This window comes from Bos indicus x Bos taurus, chromosome 18, assembly GCF_003369695.1.
Source record: "Bos indicus x Bos taurus breed Angus x Brahman F1 hybrid chromosome 18, Bos_hybrid_MaternalHap_v2.0, whole genome shotgun sequence".
NCBI lineage: Eukaryota > Metazoa > Chordata > Mammalia > Artiodactyla > Bovidae > Bos > Bos indicus x Bos taurus.
In genome coordinates this window covers 30124453-30141337 of record NC_040093.1, presented here as the reverse complement: position 1 = coordinate 30141337, position 16885 = coordinate 30124453, and the positions used below count along the sequence as shown (strand labels likewise).

The window sequence follows — 16885 nt, the reverse complement described above, 5'->3', positions numbered from 1 at the left end:
CTGGGCTGTGTGTACTCTCCTCTTTGCTAACAGCTCTTGGGTAACCTTCAAGAGGCAGCCTAGAGTTCACCCCTCTGGGCAGCTTTCCTGCCCAACCCTGTTCTTAGCCTGTCAGTGTCCCCGCACACTGCAGTTGCTCCCCAATTGTCTCCTTCTAGACTGGGAGCCTTGTAGGGTGGTAATCTGGCAGCTGTAGTGATCAGTAAGGGTCACTGAATGGGCAAGTGTCCAAGTGATGGGTGATTTCACCAGTGTAGGCAGTTGGTCAAGGTAGCTTGTGAGATGGGCAGTGGCTTTTGAGTTTTAAAAAGCAGAAAATGAAGCTTAGAGTGCCTTGCTGAGGAGATTGCTTGTGAGTGGTACCAGAAGCCAGCTGGTCTGGCCAGGCACCTGTGGTCTTTTATGGGGGCTCACTTGCCCCACATGACCATAGCAATTACCCTGAGGGACCAGGGCCATGGCGATGAGGGACCACTGGCATATGTAAACTCTGGAGATGGGGACAGGACCCCCATGTTTCCTGGCCACCTGGCTCTATCTCTGCAGACCCCTGCCTTCTCTTACCTTCTCAGCGTGCCCTGGACTTCAGGGAGAGCAAGGAGGCCGAGCCCCACCCACTGTGGGAGTACCCGTGCCGCAGCCTCTCCGAGCCCCAGCAGATCCTGACCTTTGATTTTCGGCAGCCAGTCCCTCTGCAGCCTATCCATGCTGAGGGCACCATCGAGCTGAGAAGGTGAGTGGAGGCTCCAGGGTCAGGGAGTGAGGAAGGAAGTGGCAGGGCTTGCTTTCTAATAGTTATTGCCTGAATGGCTATAAGCACTTACTTTGGTCACTTTCATGTGGGTGGGATGGCTGTCCTTATCTCAGCCTTGCCCTTTTTCAAGTGGCCCTGAAATGTGTGGGGGTCCCCATAGCTTCTGGGTGGGGGAGAAAGCCAGAGTGGGCTTGCTCATCCTCCCACATCTGAGGCTTCCTTTGAGCTCAGCCGTACGTTACACACAGCTGCAGAGAAACGTGAATTTGGTTGCTATGGTTACCCATTGGACCATATCCTTTCCTGAACCCTCCTGGGAATTGAAGCAGCTTAGGAATTGGCAGGGGCTGTCGTCGTGCTACATGGTCAGGCCCATCCAGCTCCAGCTCCCTTCACGGGGAGGGGCAGCTGCTTCCTGGAGGAAGCTCCCTCTTATAACTGGGTGGAAGCCATGAGCCCAGAGCCTCCTGGGACTCCTCTGACAAGGAGGAGCCAAGGCAGCTGCCTGTCTGTGCCTGCTGCCCAGAGTTATCTAGGAGCAATCTAGACTTCGATGCCTGGACTGCTCTCTCAACCTTCTGGGCCAACCTTTGCATGATCTCAGGCAGAGGAGGCCAGGCTGGCAGCCAGCTGGCCCTGCCCCAGGATTACTCTGAATACTTGGCCAGACTGTGGGGAGTGAGTGGGCACTTTGGTTGCTCAGCAAGAAGGCCACTTTTACTGAGTGACCTTCATTCAGGTGGAGTCTTAGGAGCCTCCTGACAGGGCAGGATGGAAGTAGGGAGGATAAGAGGTTTCTGAAAAGCAGAGGGCAGCCATGGCCATGCCAGTCTTTCATGCAGCTGTTTGTTTCTGGTCCCTTTCCACCCCCCGGCCCATCTCTAGGTGTGGGAGGAGCCACGGAGCTGTCCTGTGGATGGAATACCACCTGACTGCGGACAGCACAGTCAGCACCGGCCTCCTGAAGCCTGCAGAGGACGAGGTAGTGCTGTGTGCAGGCCCCGAGGAGGTGGATCCTGAGAGCGGGAGCCATCACGCCACTCGCGTGTACTCTGGGCATTCTGGGTAGTGACTCCTAGTGGTCCTGGGTCATCCAGCTCCGAACAGCAGCTTCTCACTGTGAGCTGCCTGGGCTGGAAGCTCACCAGGAGCGGGCTGGCTGGGACATCAGAAGCCTCACTGCCTTCTTGCTGCTTTCTCTGCAGGGGGACTGTTGCTGGAACCCCCATTGTAAGCAGGCCGTGTACTTCTTCAACACCACACTCGACCCCAGAGCACCGCCGGGCAGCTCGCAGACCGTCACCTACACTGTGGAGTTCCACCCCCACACTGGAGACATCACCATGGATTTCACGCTCTCAGATGCGCTGGACAGTGGGTGCTAACCCTCACTTATTGAGAAATAAAGTGGAGGAGGGCTCTGGGCTCTGAATGATGGCTTTCCGTGGGTAAAAGTGAAGGCACCTTGCCTTTCAGGACCCATCTTGACCTCGGGGATTGGAGGAGACCACTTCCCGTTTTGTGTTTTTGCACTGCTGGCTTCTTGCTCCAGATATGGCAGGAAGTGGGGATTATTTTGGAACTGAGAAGGCACCAAGGAGCCCACCTGCAGTGGCTTTTAAAGTGCTCAGAGAGCTTCCCAGCCACAGTGTCCCTCCTGCTCTCCCTGGGAGGGAGCCAGGGCTGACCAGGCTGGGTGGGTCTGCTACTCTCCTGGAGCTGGGCCAGCCTGGCCTTGCACTCTGGGGACCTTTGAGTCCACCTGCCCATTCCAGCTCAGAGAGGCTCCTATGGGCAGAGTTACTGATGTGGCTGGGCTCTGGGTCTTGAAGACCCTGGTAGGGCCAGACTGAGGACCAAGTTCAGACTCTTTTTGTTTGCTAGGTAATGGCCCCAATCCACATTTGTAAGGGTTTGGCCTCCGTGTGCAGCAGCATCAGGTGACCAAGACCAGCACCTGGACACCAGGCTGCTCTTCTGAAGTCAGGGAGGAGGCTGTCCCAGAGCAGTTCAGACGCAGATCCAGGATACCAGCCGGCAGAAGGAGGGAGCCTGAAGGTACAGCCTTTTCCCACGTGCCCCCTTCTAGCAAAAGGACCTCATCCCCCAGCAGTCTGGGCAGATGGGTACTAGTGCAGGCACCCCAACTTCACCTTGCCAGAGAAGGGCAGGGAGTCCCAAGGAGGCCCAGCCTGATTTCTTCCCACACACAAGGTCCTGTTCTGCTGTTTACTCTAGTTCCAGAGGGAGTGAGTAAGAGAACCCAAGTGGCCTGGTTTTTGAGTGGTTCAGGGCAGACTCAGGCTGTGCTCATCCCATGGGGAAGGGCAGGAAAGGTAGGCCCTCCATGGCAGACTCCCCATAGCCCTGCCTGGCCACCTTGCCTGCTGGAGCCAAAGCAGGGTCCAGACCAGCTTTTCACTCAAATAAGTGCAGAACACCAGCCTTGAGCCTCACAGTTTTATTTTTTTTCCTCATTATCCATCCTTCTTTTCAGCACCAGTAAAGGAAAAAAAAAAAACACTTCTCTTTTCAAAATACTTTATCAGGTGTAAAGATTGTTTTTCTTCTAGGGAAGAATTGTTTGGATAATGTATTTGATAACATTTTTACCAAAACCTTAGGTGTGCTTACCATAGAAAACCCCTAATGTCCCATGAGGATACAATACAGAAAAAAATACAGAAATTAAAAAAGTGTTTGTTTTTTTTTTTCTTTTTTAAAACAGTATTTCTAAATTTCAGCAAGTTAATACAATAGTTAAAAAGCATCAAGATTAATACCCATACTTAAAACTGAAGGTGGTTTGGACAGATGAAGTGACCGTTTTTCTCTGAAGCTGACCTCTGGCCTCCTGGCTTCTGTGGAGGAGGCTGGGCCCGGGCAGGTGCAGAGCCTTGGGGATTTAGGTGACACCTGTGTCTGTCCTTCCAGGCCTAGATGCCACAGAAACATCTGAGGTGTTCCTTTTTTAAAAATCGAAATGGAAAAGTCTGGCTTGTACACAGCCCCAGGGGTGCACAGGTTTGATGAAACTCGTGGCTGAGCAATGGCGGCCTCAGCACTGGAGGCCCCAGAGGGCGGCGCAAGGGGAGTGGGGAGGCAGGCAGGCCCTTCTCTGGAGACCAGGCAGGCTGGGCAGAGGCGACTTTGTTAGGACGGGAGAATGACTGAGGCACAGGGAGGTATGACTTGCCTAAGGCCGCCCCATGAGTAGGGAGAGAAGCATGTGCCCCGTGCCCTGGCTCCCTTCCAGCAGCCCCTCTGAGGGCTGGAAGCTGTGCTAGAGTCATTCCACTTCAGGAGCCAGGCCCTGCCTCCGCGGCTCTCCTGGGCACACAGCTGGCCCACAGCCTGGAGCCTTGGCTCTGGCCCAGACGTCTGGGTATCACATCTGCCCTGTTGAGCTCCACCTGAGAGCAGATTTCTGGCCGCTCCTAGGATTGGAGGCCTCTGACCCAGGGAAGCCTAGCCAGGGCCCCAGGAGCCACGGCCCTGGAGGAGCGGTGCAGTGGAGAGCCAGGGAGGACTGTACCCTGGATGGTGAGCTGCCCTCTTGGCTTGATGTGGGAGATGGGGCTGAGGGCCTGGCCAGGGGAGTGCTCCAGGCAATGAAGCCCTCTGCCCAGCTGCTGCCCTGGCCAGGGGGCTTCAGACCAGCCCGCACCGCCTTGTGTGCAGCTCTTGGGAGTGTCCCCTCCAGTGCAGGGCCTGGCCTCTGACCTTGCCCCTCTTGGTCCCTCTTGCAGCTCAGTGGGTGACAAGGCACAGCGTCAGCATATTGGCACCAGGAGGCTCCTGGTAGCAGAGTCCTGGTACGTCCCCAGCCTCGGGCAAAACTGGCTTCAAGCCAGGTGGCACGTTGGTTGGGGCGCTGTGAGGAGGGGAGATCAGTGGGGGGTTGTTAGTAACCCCCTGAATTGGAGGGGCCTTGCACCTGGAAATAGACAAAACCCTCCCTGTGTGACTGGGGGCAGGGGGCATCCTCAGGTGTGTTTAGAAAGGCAGGTGGGCAGAGGCAGTTCTGCCGTGGGATGAGGAGCTATGGGCTTCCCCTGCAGGCTCTGCCACACTGCACAGGTACCCGGGGCTGGCCCTGGTTGCATGGTGGCAGACTGGATGCCTGTGCACCTGAACACCAACCAGTACTGCTCCCTGTGTGGGACGAGCAGTGGCCATCAGCCTTGCCACCCTCAGGCTGCACACTGGTGAGGTGACAGGCTGCTCTGCGCCTTGATCCCCAAGTCCCTTCATCTAGGGCTGGGGTCACTGTGGAGGATGGGCCTAGGAGGACAGAGCCACAGCCCGCCCCCCCCAGATGCAGGGGGACAGTTCCTGAGCTCAGCCAGCACGCGGATAGGGACAGTCACCAAGGGAGGATTGGTCCTGAACCAGAAGAGTGTCCGGACGGGAGACAGGATCAGGCAGAAAGAGAATGTGTTGGGTCTGACAGAACAGAAGCTACAAATCTTACCGTTTTCAAAACAAGAAGTCCCCCTCCCCCCTTAAACCGTGAGTGGTCCTGCTTCCTGTAAAAAAAAGGATGCTTTCTCTTTAGAATCCTGTCTATGGCTCCATGGCCCACGTTGGAGTCTCCAAGGGAGGCCCCGGGCTCTGCTGTGCCAGGGGAAAGGAGCCCCTTTCAGGAAGAACAGTGTTCTCCCTTGTGGCTTGCAGACCCTTTAAAATGAAGGGTTATTTTTGTTCTTTTTCTGTTTTTCTTTTTAAAATGTAATCGCCCTTGAATGCAAGACCCTGGGAAAGAGCCCGGGCTCGCTGGTAACTGGACACAGCCTTCGTGGTCCCTGCTTGTGAGCTGTCCAGGCTGGAGGCGGCGAGCTGGCGGTCCCGTGTCCAGGAATGCTTCTTTGGCTGGTTCTGATTGTGTTTGGAGTTTGGCCTTGGGTGAGGCCCGAGTGAGGGGTCTGTGGCTACGGTGTGGCACGTGGCATGCGGGCAGCGTGCATGCGAGGGTGCAGGCATGCGAGACAACGTGGCAGCAGACAGAAATAATGAACCCTGGACGAAGCTTGAGAAGAGATACAAAGAGTACAGAAACCCGGATCTCATACTAACCCACGGGTTATAAACTAGCTTGTGCTGTAGATTTGTAGAAAATCAACGATTCGAAAGAATGGCACTGGTTGGGCAGCCAGGACTCCCCAGGCCGGCCTGACTCCTGTCCATGGCGAGTGCCCAGAGGTGCCGGGCAGCGCTGGTTCCAGCTCACCCAGGACTGGCCGCGGCTCTCCCGGGCCCCTGCCCTCCTCCGCTAGCACCAGCGGTGCTCGCTGGAGGGGACACGGCCAGGGAGGGACTGCGACTCAAAGGGCTGGCGGAGGCCCCGCTGCTCATGGTGACTGGGCTGGTCTATGCCTCGTCGTCCCCTGCAGACACCATCAGTCGCATGGCCACCGGGAGGTGGTCTGTCAGGCCTGACAGCTGGGTGATAAAACTGAATTCTTCCACCTCCTGCGGGAGTGGGGAGGGGAGAAGGAAGAAATATCCCTGTTAGACCCAGAGGGCATCCTATAAAGCAGGGGCCTGGCTTGGACCTTCCTGAAGGCAGAGAGTGGGAGCATCCTGGGGGGCCCCAAAGGCCTCCTGGACTGGCATGTCCCACTTGCAGAGGAGAGCTCGGTGCTGCCAAGGGGTGTAGAGCAAGAATGTCCTGCTACGGGCACAGCCTGGCTGCCCAGCCCAGCCCAGCCCAGCCCAGACTCACGGCCTTCCAGTCCGGGTACAGCCCCTCCTCCCCATGCAGCATGTAGTCGATGCGCCTGCCGTTGCCTTTCAGCAGCTCTTTGCGTCCCTTCTGGCCTCCCCCAGGGCTCTTGCTGGTGGGGAAGGCGAGGTACTCCCGGCGACCTTCCTCACTCTCCAAGACCCTGCTCACACAGAAGGCACAGGAAGGCAAGGTGAGCACAGCCCCAGCCCCAGGTCCTAAGGGTGGAGCCACATTTCGTCCCCCAAGTCAGACCAAACCCCTACATTTAAGATCTGTCTTCTCCGTGGGCCCAGAAAGGGACTGGGGTGGATAGAGACTGGGTCTGAGCCTGTGAGTTCCTGACTGACTGAGCCACTGCCAGGGAGTGTCCCATGCCCACCTGGGGTCAGCAGCACTCACATTCCCTTTCTGAACTAGAATGTTGGCACCACCTAAAACCTGTAACCAAGCTGGGGACAGAACTGCCCACCCCCTCTCCAGGGTAGTGTTGTGCTCTGAGCTAATAGGATCCTGTTTGGGGGGAACTTGATCTTTGCGGTGAACGTCAGAGACCCTTCTCTTCTGGAAGTCCCCAGGCCCCCCATGACTCCCATTTCAGGTCAGCAGGGTAGCCAGGAAAGCACCCAGACCCCATCCCAGGACCAGACTCCTGTGTCAGTCTGTCCCCAAGACCCCAGAACACTTTGAGGACCAGGTGTGTTAAGAAAGGAACAAGGTGGGATGCGGCTGTCACCCCATTTTTCAGAGGAACGAAACTGATACAGTTGCTGGTCAGAATTCTGCAGGGAGGGCAGGGCGCTCAGGTGGAACGTTATGCCCTGAGTCCAGGTCTCTTCTGACTCCATGTCTACCTTCTGCTTCCTGCCAAGTTACCTCCAGAGTCCGAGCATCATTGGGAATGAGCCTTCAAGGGACACCCCATCTCAGAGGGCAGTGTTGGGGCGAGAGGCACAGCCACCAAGAGACACTGCAAAGGCCCACCCACCCAACTAACGCCTGGACACATGAACAGGGCACCTGCACAGGCGTGGCAGCAAACACAAGTTTCTGCAAGGTCTTTATCAGCCTTGAGATGTATACACTGATGACACACAGAACAGCTTTCCATCTCAGAAATGTAATCCATTCCTGTCCTGTGCCTTTGATAATTAATTCTAGCATCAGTGATCTAAGAGTTACTGATAAGTCATTTTTAAATCGTCATCTCATAAAAAGATAATTTTCTCGGCCTGGGATGATGTTTCAAATTTAGTCTATAATCTAATTAATTGGCTGAAATTAGCTTCAAGGAACCATCGCTGGGGCTCTGGGCTGTCTCGGGCTGTGAATTATAAATTGGCTCTGCTGCTGGCCTCTCAAATGTGTCCTTTTCAGAAGTCTCAGATTCAAGAATACAGTTTGGCTGGGGTGGATCTGTCTCTACATTGACTGGCTTGTGTTAGCTCTGTCTGTGTTTTTATCTGTCTGATTGGTGGCTTCTGGTCCCCTGCCACAGATGCCATCCCCAGGGCCCTTTGACAGGGATCTCTGCGGTGCCTGGCCTCGCCCTGGGAGGTTATGGTCCTTTTTCCTGTGCCTGAGGCAGGCTGGGGCTCAGGGCAGGCCAAGCTCTGATAGAATGAGCCCAGACTTGGGGTGCTGGTGTAAGAAAAACCACCTCGAGACCCCAGGCCTCCTCAGGATCCTCTTCTTGGTAAGGATACCCCTGGGGCATGAAGTTCACCACAGCCTCTGCCCACCCCTAACTTGCATCCCTGACGCTTTTAAGAGGTGTCTCATCCCAGGGAGCTGTGGGCTCTCATCGGCCCACACAGCCCACCTCTCCACACCTAGTCTGGGTTCGTGCTCATCCCAGACCTGGGAGCTGCCTGGGTCTGCCTACCTGCCTGACCATGGCACTGTGGGTGCCAGCCACTTACTTTTGCAGATTGTCGGGGGTGCACACTTCCTCATCATAGAGACCGTCCTGGTCCAGCAGAGTTCCTGGGGACAAGGGGGTGAGAGAGTTTACTGTGGGCAGGAGGGGCAAGCCCAGGGCTTCTGCTGGCTGGGCAGCTCAGTGCCCCCCTCCCCGCAATGGTGTGGTCTCTTCAGGAAGTCCGTGGGGTGTCAGGCCTCAGCAGTGCCCCTCCCACCCCGTGCCTGTCCCCAGCCCCAGCTCACCAATTGCCCACGGCTTCTCCTCCCCAGGCCCCAGGCGACAGGGGTCCTTGTAGCGTGTAAACAGGGAGTGCTGCTGCTCCAGCTTGTCATCTGTGCAGGGAGGGAAGGAGTGCTATGGGGCTCAGGGTGTCTGGCATGCCCTGGAGGGCTACCTGCCTCTGGTTCCGGTTTGACCAGAGTCATCAGATCCCTGTCCCTCGGATAACTGCTTCTGGGTAGGGTCTGTGTTCCTGGACAGATGGAGCTGTGGTTCATCTGTCACTGGCTTTCTGTGTCCTTGAGAACGGCCCCTCTAACAGCCGTCAGAACTGTGGCTGGTACAAAGTAAGAGTTGAATACAGACCTGGTGAGTATCATGACCTAACCCCATTAGTCTGGATTTCAGAGGCTCCCTGCCTTCACTGCCAGAGGTTTATCTGCAGGGCATCTCCTGACCTCCAGCAAGGTGGCCTCTAAGCTTTCTAGGCAGAGCAGGGGTTCTTCTAGGATTTCTTGAGGGCAGAGAAATCACAGTCTTGCTAAATGTCCCACTTTTGTGCTCCTGAGGAGCAGAGCCCATGCCTCCTCCATGGTTTACCCTAATGGGGAGGAGCCCGCCTCACCGGAGGAGCAATTGTCAAAGTTAAAATCTCCGCAGATGATGTCAAACGCCACCAGCTCCTCGGGGTTGGCTGCGCTGGACGAGGAGGTAGATTTTCGGAAGTCAGCCAGCCAGTCCTGAAGCATGTTCAGCTGCTCACACCGGATGTCACTGTCCTCTGTGGGGCGGAAGCACAGGGAGGTGATGAGGCTGCTGCCAGGACCCCTGCCAGGCGAATCCTAGCCCACTGAGGATCCCACCCGCTGAAGCTCGGGTCCCTGGACCCTACCTGACAGGGCGTGCAGGTGTGTGCAGGAGATGTACCCGACGATTCTTTGGTCCTGAGGTGTGCTTCCCACCTGCACCTGTAGTGGGAAGGAAGTGTTGGTGATGAGACCTAGAGTTACCATTGCTCTGAGCACAAAGGGACGCTGGCGATGCCCGACCCCAGCCAGGTCTAACCCTCAGAAACCCAGCTCTGTCGACTTCTGGCTAGCCTGGGCCTAAGAAGAACAGCACATTGCCTGCTTCTAGGAGCGTCTGCTCCAGTGTGGGAGGCAGATGCATGAAGAAATACCCACTTCATGGCAGGGTGAATGCCACCGACAGTTCATGCAGCGCTTTGTGGGGGAGAGATGCAGAAACCACCACAGACCTCCTCCCAAAACCCCTGCCATCTCCTGACCAGAGTGTTCCCACGAATGTCCCTCGCTGCTTTGTCCACTCGCGTGGCTCCTTCCTCCTCCCCTCGGTCACACCCTGGACCTGATCATGACGTGGAGCCTGTTCCTCTGAAGTCTAAGTTAGGCTCCCTCTAGGATGTGGCCCAGCCACGTAGCTCAATACCCTTGTCCCCGTGAGAGGCCTTGGACCTTGCTTTCTGTCTTCTCATCCCAGTGTTTGCCTCTCTGGCTTCATGAGCAATTATTTTACCTGCTTCTTGGCCGTGGTTCCCATTAGTCCCCAGATCTGGGATGACAGCTGTGGCTGGTGTCTCCATGGCACCTGTCATGGCTGACCCCAGCCCCCCTGTGACTGCCACCCCACGCTCAGCCCTTCCTCCACAGGGGCCTCTTCATTCTACTTGCCCAACCCGTCCTTGCCTCTTGTTTTCCTCCACTGGAGACAGAGTCCCTGGCAGGTGGAGTGGGGCTGAGAGCTCACTGACTCCCTGCCCAACCACAGGTGACCCTGGCAGACCGTCTCCACAGGTTGGTGTAATGAAAACAAGCACCTCAATTGTTCAGCACAGACAACTCGGCCCCCAGTGGTGAGTGTGGTGCAAGCCTGAGCCCTAGTCAGGCTGTGGTTGGGAGGTGAGGGTTGACAACCCAACCTCGGGTTCTCAGGCCCTCTGCTGGAGGCTCCGTCTTCGGGCACCCTGACCAGAGGCTTCTGACTGGATCCTCACCCTCGTCCTCTCTGGGCTTTCCTCCCTCCGAGCCTCAGCTGTCCTCCCCAAATTTTGCTAATCTATTCTGGCCTGGGTTTTCTGTGACGACGAGACCCTGAACCCTGGGAAGTCTCCAGGGAGCGTGACCATGGAGGCCAGTTCTTAGCTGAGGTGTGGCAGTGGAAGGGCGGGTGCCCCGGCTTCTACTGAGCAGAGTTCTGCCTGTCCTCTAGCTGAGGTGGCCGGGACTCAGCACGGGCCCTCTGCTCTGAGAGCCTCGGGAGGTGTCCATCCTTCTATTGCTGAAGTCAGATTGGCATTCCCCTCCATGAGGACTTTCTCTTTATTAAACACCTTGAGCTTTCCACAGCTCTTCATCTCATTTCCCAGCCTGGCAAGGTGTACATCTTTCATTTTCCAGTGCCCAGGTGGATTGATGTCTGGTTACTTGATAATGGGCCCAGATTTGGGACTGTTGATAAGTTCATACGTTCACCATTCACGTCTTGCCCATAGTCCGAACACACAGCTCAGCCCAATGGTACCCCTGCCTCTAGAATCCCTTGGAAATCACACACCATTGGTGCCCCCTGTTGCAAAAACAACACAGTTTAAAACCACAGTGCCCCCAAAGGCCACATGATGGTGCTCTCTGCATCCTCTGGCCAAGAGCCTGTTTTCTCTTCTCAATAGTAATACTCATGCCCAGCTGCTTCATGGATGCGGCCTTACTGGAGCCTTGCAACTATGAGGATTACACTAAAGTTAACACCATCGGTGGCTGGGGTCATGAGGCTCTGGTGACTGAGGCAGGTTGAAATCTGATCCTCACACCCAGCTCCTCCCCCTGCCCTACGCTACTCTCTGAGCTGGTGACTGAGCCAAGCTTTTCAGCCGCCAGCCATGTGATGTTTCTAGTGCAGGAGCCCCGCACTCAGCACTTGGAGTCACCTCCCTGTGCTGAGCCCTGGGCGGGGACAGAGACAAGTGCAGGAGGCCCTACTTCTGAGGATATCCCTCCCGGAGGGGAGGCACCCAGAAGAAGGTACAGCAGCCCCTCCACCCCCTTCCTCCAGTCAGTCCAAGATCTGCTTTATAGTGCTGGGACTTATTGATTCCCGGGCTTGAGTCCTGGGGAGCTGCAGAGGCTCGTGTTTCACTTGCAAAAACAAACCATCACTCTGAGAGGCTGTGCCTTTAGTCCTAGTGGGCAAAGACCGTCAACAGGGCAGGGCCCAGAACCAGGCTCTTGCTTAGGAGGCAGAAGCTGGTCCAGTCCCTCCCTCCCTTCTCAGGCATCTCTCAGACCCCCTCTGAGGATAAGGAGCTCAAGGAGTGAATAGGGAGGTGAGGCTGGGTGGGGAACCCCAGGTGAAGGGAGCAGCCAGGCCCTGCCGGGGCTGGATCCTGAAACCTCACTTACTTCACTCCTCCACGTGGAGAGAGAGGCGTGCTGTCACCCACAGAGGTGAGCTGGCTCTGGTGTGCCAGGCACCTCCGCTCCACTCTTGAGTTCTGCCTGACAGGAGAGGTGGGGTGCAAGGCCCTAGGGCCAGGGCTGAGAAACCGGCAAAGGAAAACTGGCTTGTGCTGGACGCCACCAAGGAAAGCTCCACTGACATATGGTGACACATGGAGGCCCCTAAGGATGCGGCTGGAGCAGAGCTCGGGGAGGGTGGCAGGTGGAGGCTGGCTTCTCCCCGAGGCGTGGGAAGAGGGTGACAAGAGTCAGACCCGACACCAGAAGGATGGTATAAGAGGGAGGACAGTCCCAAATCTCAGAGGAATGGTGGCCTGAGCCATGACATTGCAGCTGGACATACAAGGTGGACCCAGAGGTATCTGGGAAGTGAAGTTGGGAGCCTGGGTGGATTCACTGGGCTCAGGGTTAGAGAGTCCTCAGCAAGTCTGGAAATGGGAGCTGCAGAGGCACCCCAGGGTAGGTTCCTGGGGCTGACTGCCCATGGTAACGACTCAGCAGTGAAGAGTGCTGGCTAAGTGGGGTTGTCTGCTCTGGGAGCTGCCAACCCCCCAACTCAGGCTGGGAGCTGGGCAGAATGTAGCAGGCCTGGTGCTGCCAGATTTGCCAGGGTGGGGAGAGGAGCTGCAAACTGGGCTCTATGTGAAATAGCTTGATTTTTAAATGTTGCCCAACAAGAAAAAATTTTTAATGGCAGGAACCAAATTAAACATATCTGCAGACTAGTTTTAGATCCAGGAGGTAGAGGCACAAGTGTTTAAAGGATGAGCAGGTGAGAAGAGGCCCGGAAGGAACAGCCAGAGAGCTAGGGGCTGGGAGGAGATTCCGTGGCAGAGGGGCTGGCCCTGGTGTGCATGATAGTTGGGGTGCTGGCCTGAGGGGAGAGAGGAAGAAGAGGTGGTGTGTGGGCTGGGAGCAGGGTTAAGGGGGACCCTGGCCTTTGAGCCATCTGTAGTAGGGCGGGTGCAAGGGAAAGGGTACATTCCCCCAACCCCCAAACGGACAGCATGGCGCCTCCTTCCCCAGAAAGTCACTCCGGCTGCTGAGACAAAAATACATCTGTGGAATGAAACAGTGACGAACCACATGCCAGAATGGGGAGGTTGGTCTCCTATAAGAGGGAGTGTCTTCAATTTCAGCATCTCAGGCTATGAATGGAGAGCTGGGGACCCCAGCTCTGCACCTGCTGAGCCACACAAGAGGCCTGAGCACAGGAGTGGGGGCGTCTGGGTGCTGGGCTGGGGCCCTGGCAGGCTCCGTGCAGATGATCCGCCTCGGCCCTCACTCCTGGCAGAACCTTGGCTGACAGGCAGCAGCTTCCTGGACAGGTCAGAGCTGAGGCCTGGGGATGAGCACCCCCGACACTGGTCCTCCCCAGTAGCCTCACCAGTCACCTCCATCATGGACCCCTGCTAGCGGAACTGAGAAGTCTCAAGGGGAGTGCGGAGAGAATCCACACCCAAAGCAGTTGCTGCCTCTAGGGGCAGAAACGCCTATTCAGTAACAGCTGGCCAGACGGGGCTTTAGAAAACTCTGGAGGCACCAAAAGCAGCTTTTGGATAGGGAGCAGAAAGTCGACATGCTGAGCATGTCAGGCTCAGGAGAAGATAATATGTAATGACCAAATTACCATGGTCTAAAAACTCCTGCAATTGCATCCAAATTAGCAGAAATAATAATGATTCACTTTAATTAGTGACTCCGGAAGTGAAGCCTGGAGCTGGTGGGCAGAGTGCCTGGCGTGGCAGCTGCGTGACAGCCAGGAGGGAGAGGACATCCCGGCCGGGAGGGCTGGTGGCCTGAGAGAGCGGCTGTGGTAACAGCCGGGCCTGAGAACTCTGCCTGCAAGCTGCACCCCCTTATCTGCAGTGATTCAGAGCAGGGGCTCCCTGCCACCTCCTCTCAGCACTGTCTGCCACCTTCACCACCGGCACCCTGAGAAGCTCCCAGGCCTTGCCCCTCCCACATGGCTCCCACCACATGAGTAGGCTCTACGTTGCCCCCGCTTTACAGACAGGGAAATGGTGATGCAGAGATCATCCAGTCTGGAGCCTTGGCTCCTGCTGCTGCTACTGCTGCTAAGTCGCCTCAGTCATGTCTGACTCTCTGCAACCCCATAGACGGCAGCCCACCAGGCTCCTCTGTCCATGGGATTTTCCAGGCAAGAACACTGGAGTGGGTTGCCATTTCCTCCTCCAGTGCATGAAAGTGAAAAGTCAAAGTGAAGTCTCTCAGTTGTGTCCAACTCTTAGCAACCCCATGGACTGCAGCCTACCAGGCTCCTCCGTCCATGGGATTTTCCAGGCAAGAGAACTGGCGTGGGGTGCCATTGCCTTCTCCAGCCTTGACTCCTATCTGTGCATTATTTTCCTTGTCTCTGAGCCAGGGGCCCCTTGATTCAGCTCCATGAAAGGCCTTGTCTGCCCCTTGCCCTCCCAGAGAGTGACCAGCTGCAGCCTGCCTCCCCCCTACCCTCCAAATTCAGGCCTGCTGGTGGAGGCCCCCCCTACCTTGAGATACAGCGCTCCCTTTGAGGCCAGGCTGTCGGAGAACCGCCCGTTGGGGTAACAGTGATAGGCCACATCCATGATGGGGTAGCGGCTGGCAAAGAAGAGGCCACTGTTGAGACACTTGAAGCTGCAGCAGCCATGGCAGCCGTACACCCCGACGTCGTACAGGATGTACTCGAAGTAGCTGTGCAGCTGGTCTTTCAACTTGGCGGCCGCCCGCTTGTCAAATACCTCCTGCAGGCACAGGAAGTCCAGGTTGGCAGGGAAGAAGGCTGAGACCTCGTGGTCAAAGGCCTCATCCGGGTGGCGCCTCCTGCGCATGGCCGCCTTCTTCACCACCGAGGCCTTGTATGGGAGCTTGCTGTTGGCGCCCGGCTCCCCGCTGCCGCCATCAGCCCCAGACCGGCCCTTCACCAGGGACTCCCTGGAGGCCGAGGGGCTGCCCAGGCTCCCCGAGTCCCCATCTTGCTGACTGTGGTTGGGTGTCTGGCCCCGTGGGCCCCCACCAGCCCCGTTCCTGGCCTGGCCCCCATTGGCAGGATCGCCGGCTTCAGGGGGCCGACCCCCCTCATCACCACTGATGCGCACGATGCAGGCATCCTCAAGGTTGCCTCCATCAGCTGGGTCCCCGGAAGCCAGGCCGTTGGCAGCCTCATCACTAGGATGACGCCCGCCGTCGCCTTTGTACTCCACAGAGGCTGTCCTCTTGATGCTCCCAGGGACAGCCCGTGGCACACCATCACTGCCCTGTGGTGACACCAGGCTGCTGAAGCTGGCAGCGCTGATGGAGGTGTTGGTGGGCGAGTCGATGTAGATTTTGATCTGGGGTCTACTGGCCCCATTGCGGATTCTCTGCCCGATCTCTTTGGCACGGGCTTGGGTGTTGAACACGTTGTTGAGCCTGGCCAGCGAGTCCGGGAGGAGGCAGAGGTTGGCGGTGGCAAAGCAGAAGCTTTTGCCAGGACCTGTACCCTTCCATTCGCTGAGCAGGGCCGCCCCACCGGTGGGGCCCTTGTCCTCCAGCCGGGAGTAGACGTAGGGCCGGCGGGCAGACTGCAGTGGGGACCAGAGGAGGAAGCCAAGGAATGCAAAGGGCAGCGAGGCGACCAGGAGGGCCAGGTAGACGGGCGTGAAGAGCACGGTGCAGAGCAGCTGGAGGTAGCAGGGGTCGTCTGCCCGCTGGCGCTTCTCGTAGGTGGTGGGTATGAAGGAGGCCAGGAGCCGGTCCGCCAGCCAGTAGCACGGGAAGATGAGGGCCCAGGACACGGCGTGCAGGGCGGACAGACAGCTGTTGGGAAAGGGGGTCGTGTACAAAACCATCGCAGCTCATTGGGCACTGCGGCCAGCCCTACTACATGGTGTCCCTGGCAGCGAGAGCGCTTTCCTGGGTGGGGCGGGTGAGTAGGGGAGCAGCTGGAGGAGGGTCACCTCCTGGTGAGACACGACTCTGGATGGTCAGTGGTGTGTGTCAGCCAGCCAGTCATGGTTCCTTCAGTGGGCCATGCTGGGCCACCAAGGCTTGCTGAGAACCTGCAAGACAGAAAGTGTGGTTGCTGTTTAGTCACTAAATCGTGTCTGATTCTTTGCAACCCCATGGACTATAGTCCACCAGGCTCCTCTGTCCATGGGATTTCCTAGACAAGAATACTGGAGTGGGTTGCCATTCTCTTCTCCAGGGGATCTCCCCGACCCAGGGATCAAACCTGCGTCTCCTCCATTGGCAGGTGGATTCTTTACCACTGAGCCACCAGGAAAGCCCAACACAGAAAGTGAGGGGCTTTTATTCATCTTTATTTGGGTAGATCAGATGCTGAGCCATTGCCCTGCTCACCCTGTTCCTGCCTCCTCTGACCCCAGCAGGACTGCTCCGAGAACCAGGCTGGAGCCAGCAGGCTCACATGGGGGTGTTTGGGGCCAGAAGGCAGCCTGGCACTCTTTGTCTTTGTAAACACAGGCAAAGTGTTTGTTGGTTCTTTGGAGGAAACTGACTAATGATGTGACTGCCTCTAGTTCATGGTTTGTTTTTTTTTTTTTGGCTGTGCCTTGTGGCTTGCAGGATCTTAGTTCCCCAACTAGGGATCAAACCTGGATCTCAGGCATTGGAAGTTCAGAGTTCTAACCACGGAACTGCCAGGTAATTCCCTAGGTGACCATTTTGACCTTGTGACCTAATTGCTTAGAAATTGGCCCAGGATTTGAGCACAGGCTATGGGTATGCAGAACACTGGCCTGGAGCAGCCCATCGGGAGCCAGGGGGTGTGTTTAGAACAGACGAGG

The 16885-nt window shown here is 56.8% G+C and overlaps 2 protein-coding genes across 4 annotated transcripts in view; one reads left to right on the top strand and one right to left on the bottom strand.

Annotated features, from left to right (window-relative positions):
* PRMT7 (protein arginine methyltransferase 7) overlaps window positions 1-3727 on the top strand; it is a 41200-nt gene extending 37473 nt beyond the window's left edge. For both annotated transcript variants that reach the window (XM_027516169.1, XM_027516170.1), the window contains exons 16-19: window positions 573-733; window positions 1640-1736; window positions 1960-2128; window positions 2639-3727. In XM_027516169.1, the coding sequence (XP_027371970.1) occupies window positions 573-733; window positions 1640-1736; window positions 1960-2128; window positions 2639-2664 (453 nt within the window). In that variant the 3' untranslated portion in view covers window positions 2665-3727. The remainder of the gene's footprint in view (window positions 1-572; window positions 734-1639; window positions 1737-1959; window positions 2129-2638) is intronic.
* Window positions 3201-16885, bottom strand: part of SMPD3 (sphingomyelin phosphodiesterase 3) — an 84144-nt gene continuing 70459 nt past the window's right edge. For both annotated transcript variants that reach the window (XM_027516171.1, XM_027516172.1), the window contains 7 exons: window positions 14609-16138; window positions 9515-9590; window positions 9248-9403; window positions 8646-8735; window positions 8402-8465; window positions 6480-6642; window positions 3201-6226 (listed from right to left, as the gene is read on the bottom strand). In XM_027516171.1, the coding sequence (XP_027371972.1) occupies window positions 6125-6226; window positions 6480-6642; window positions 8402-8465; window positions 8646-8735; window positions 9248-9403; window positions 9515-9590; window positions 14609-15928 (1971 nt within the window). In that variant the 5' untranslated portion in view covers window positions 15929-16138 and the 3' untranslated portion in view covers window positions 3201-6124. The remainder of the gene's footprint in view (window positions 6227-6479; window positions 6643-8401; window positions 8466-8645; window positions 8736-9247; window positions 9404-9514; window positions 9591-14608; window positions 16139-16885) is intronic.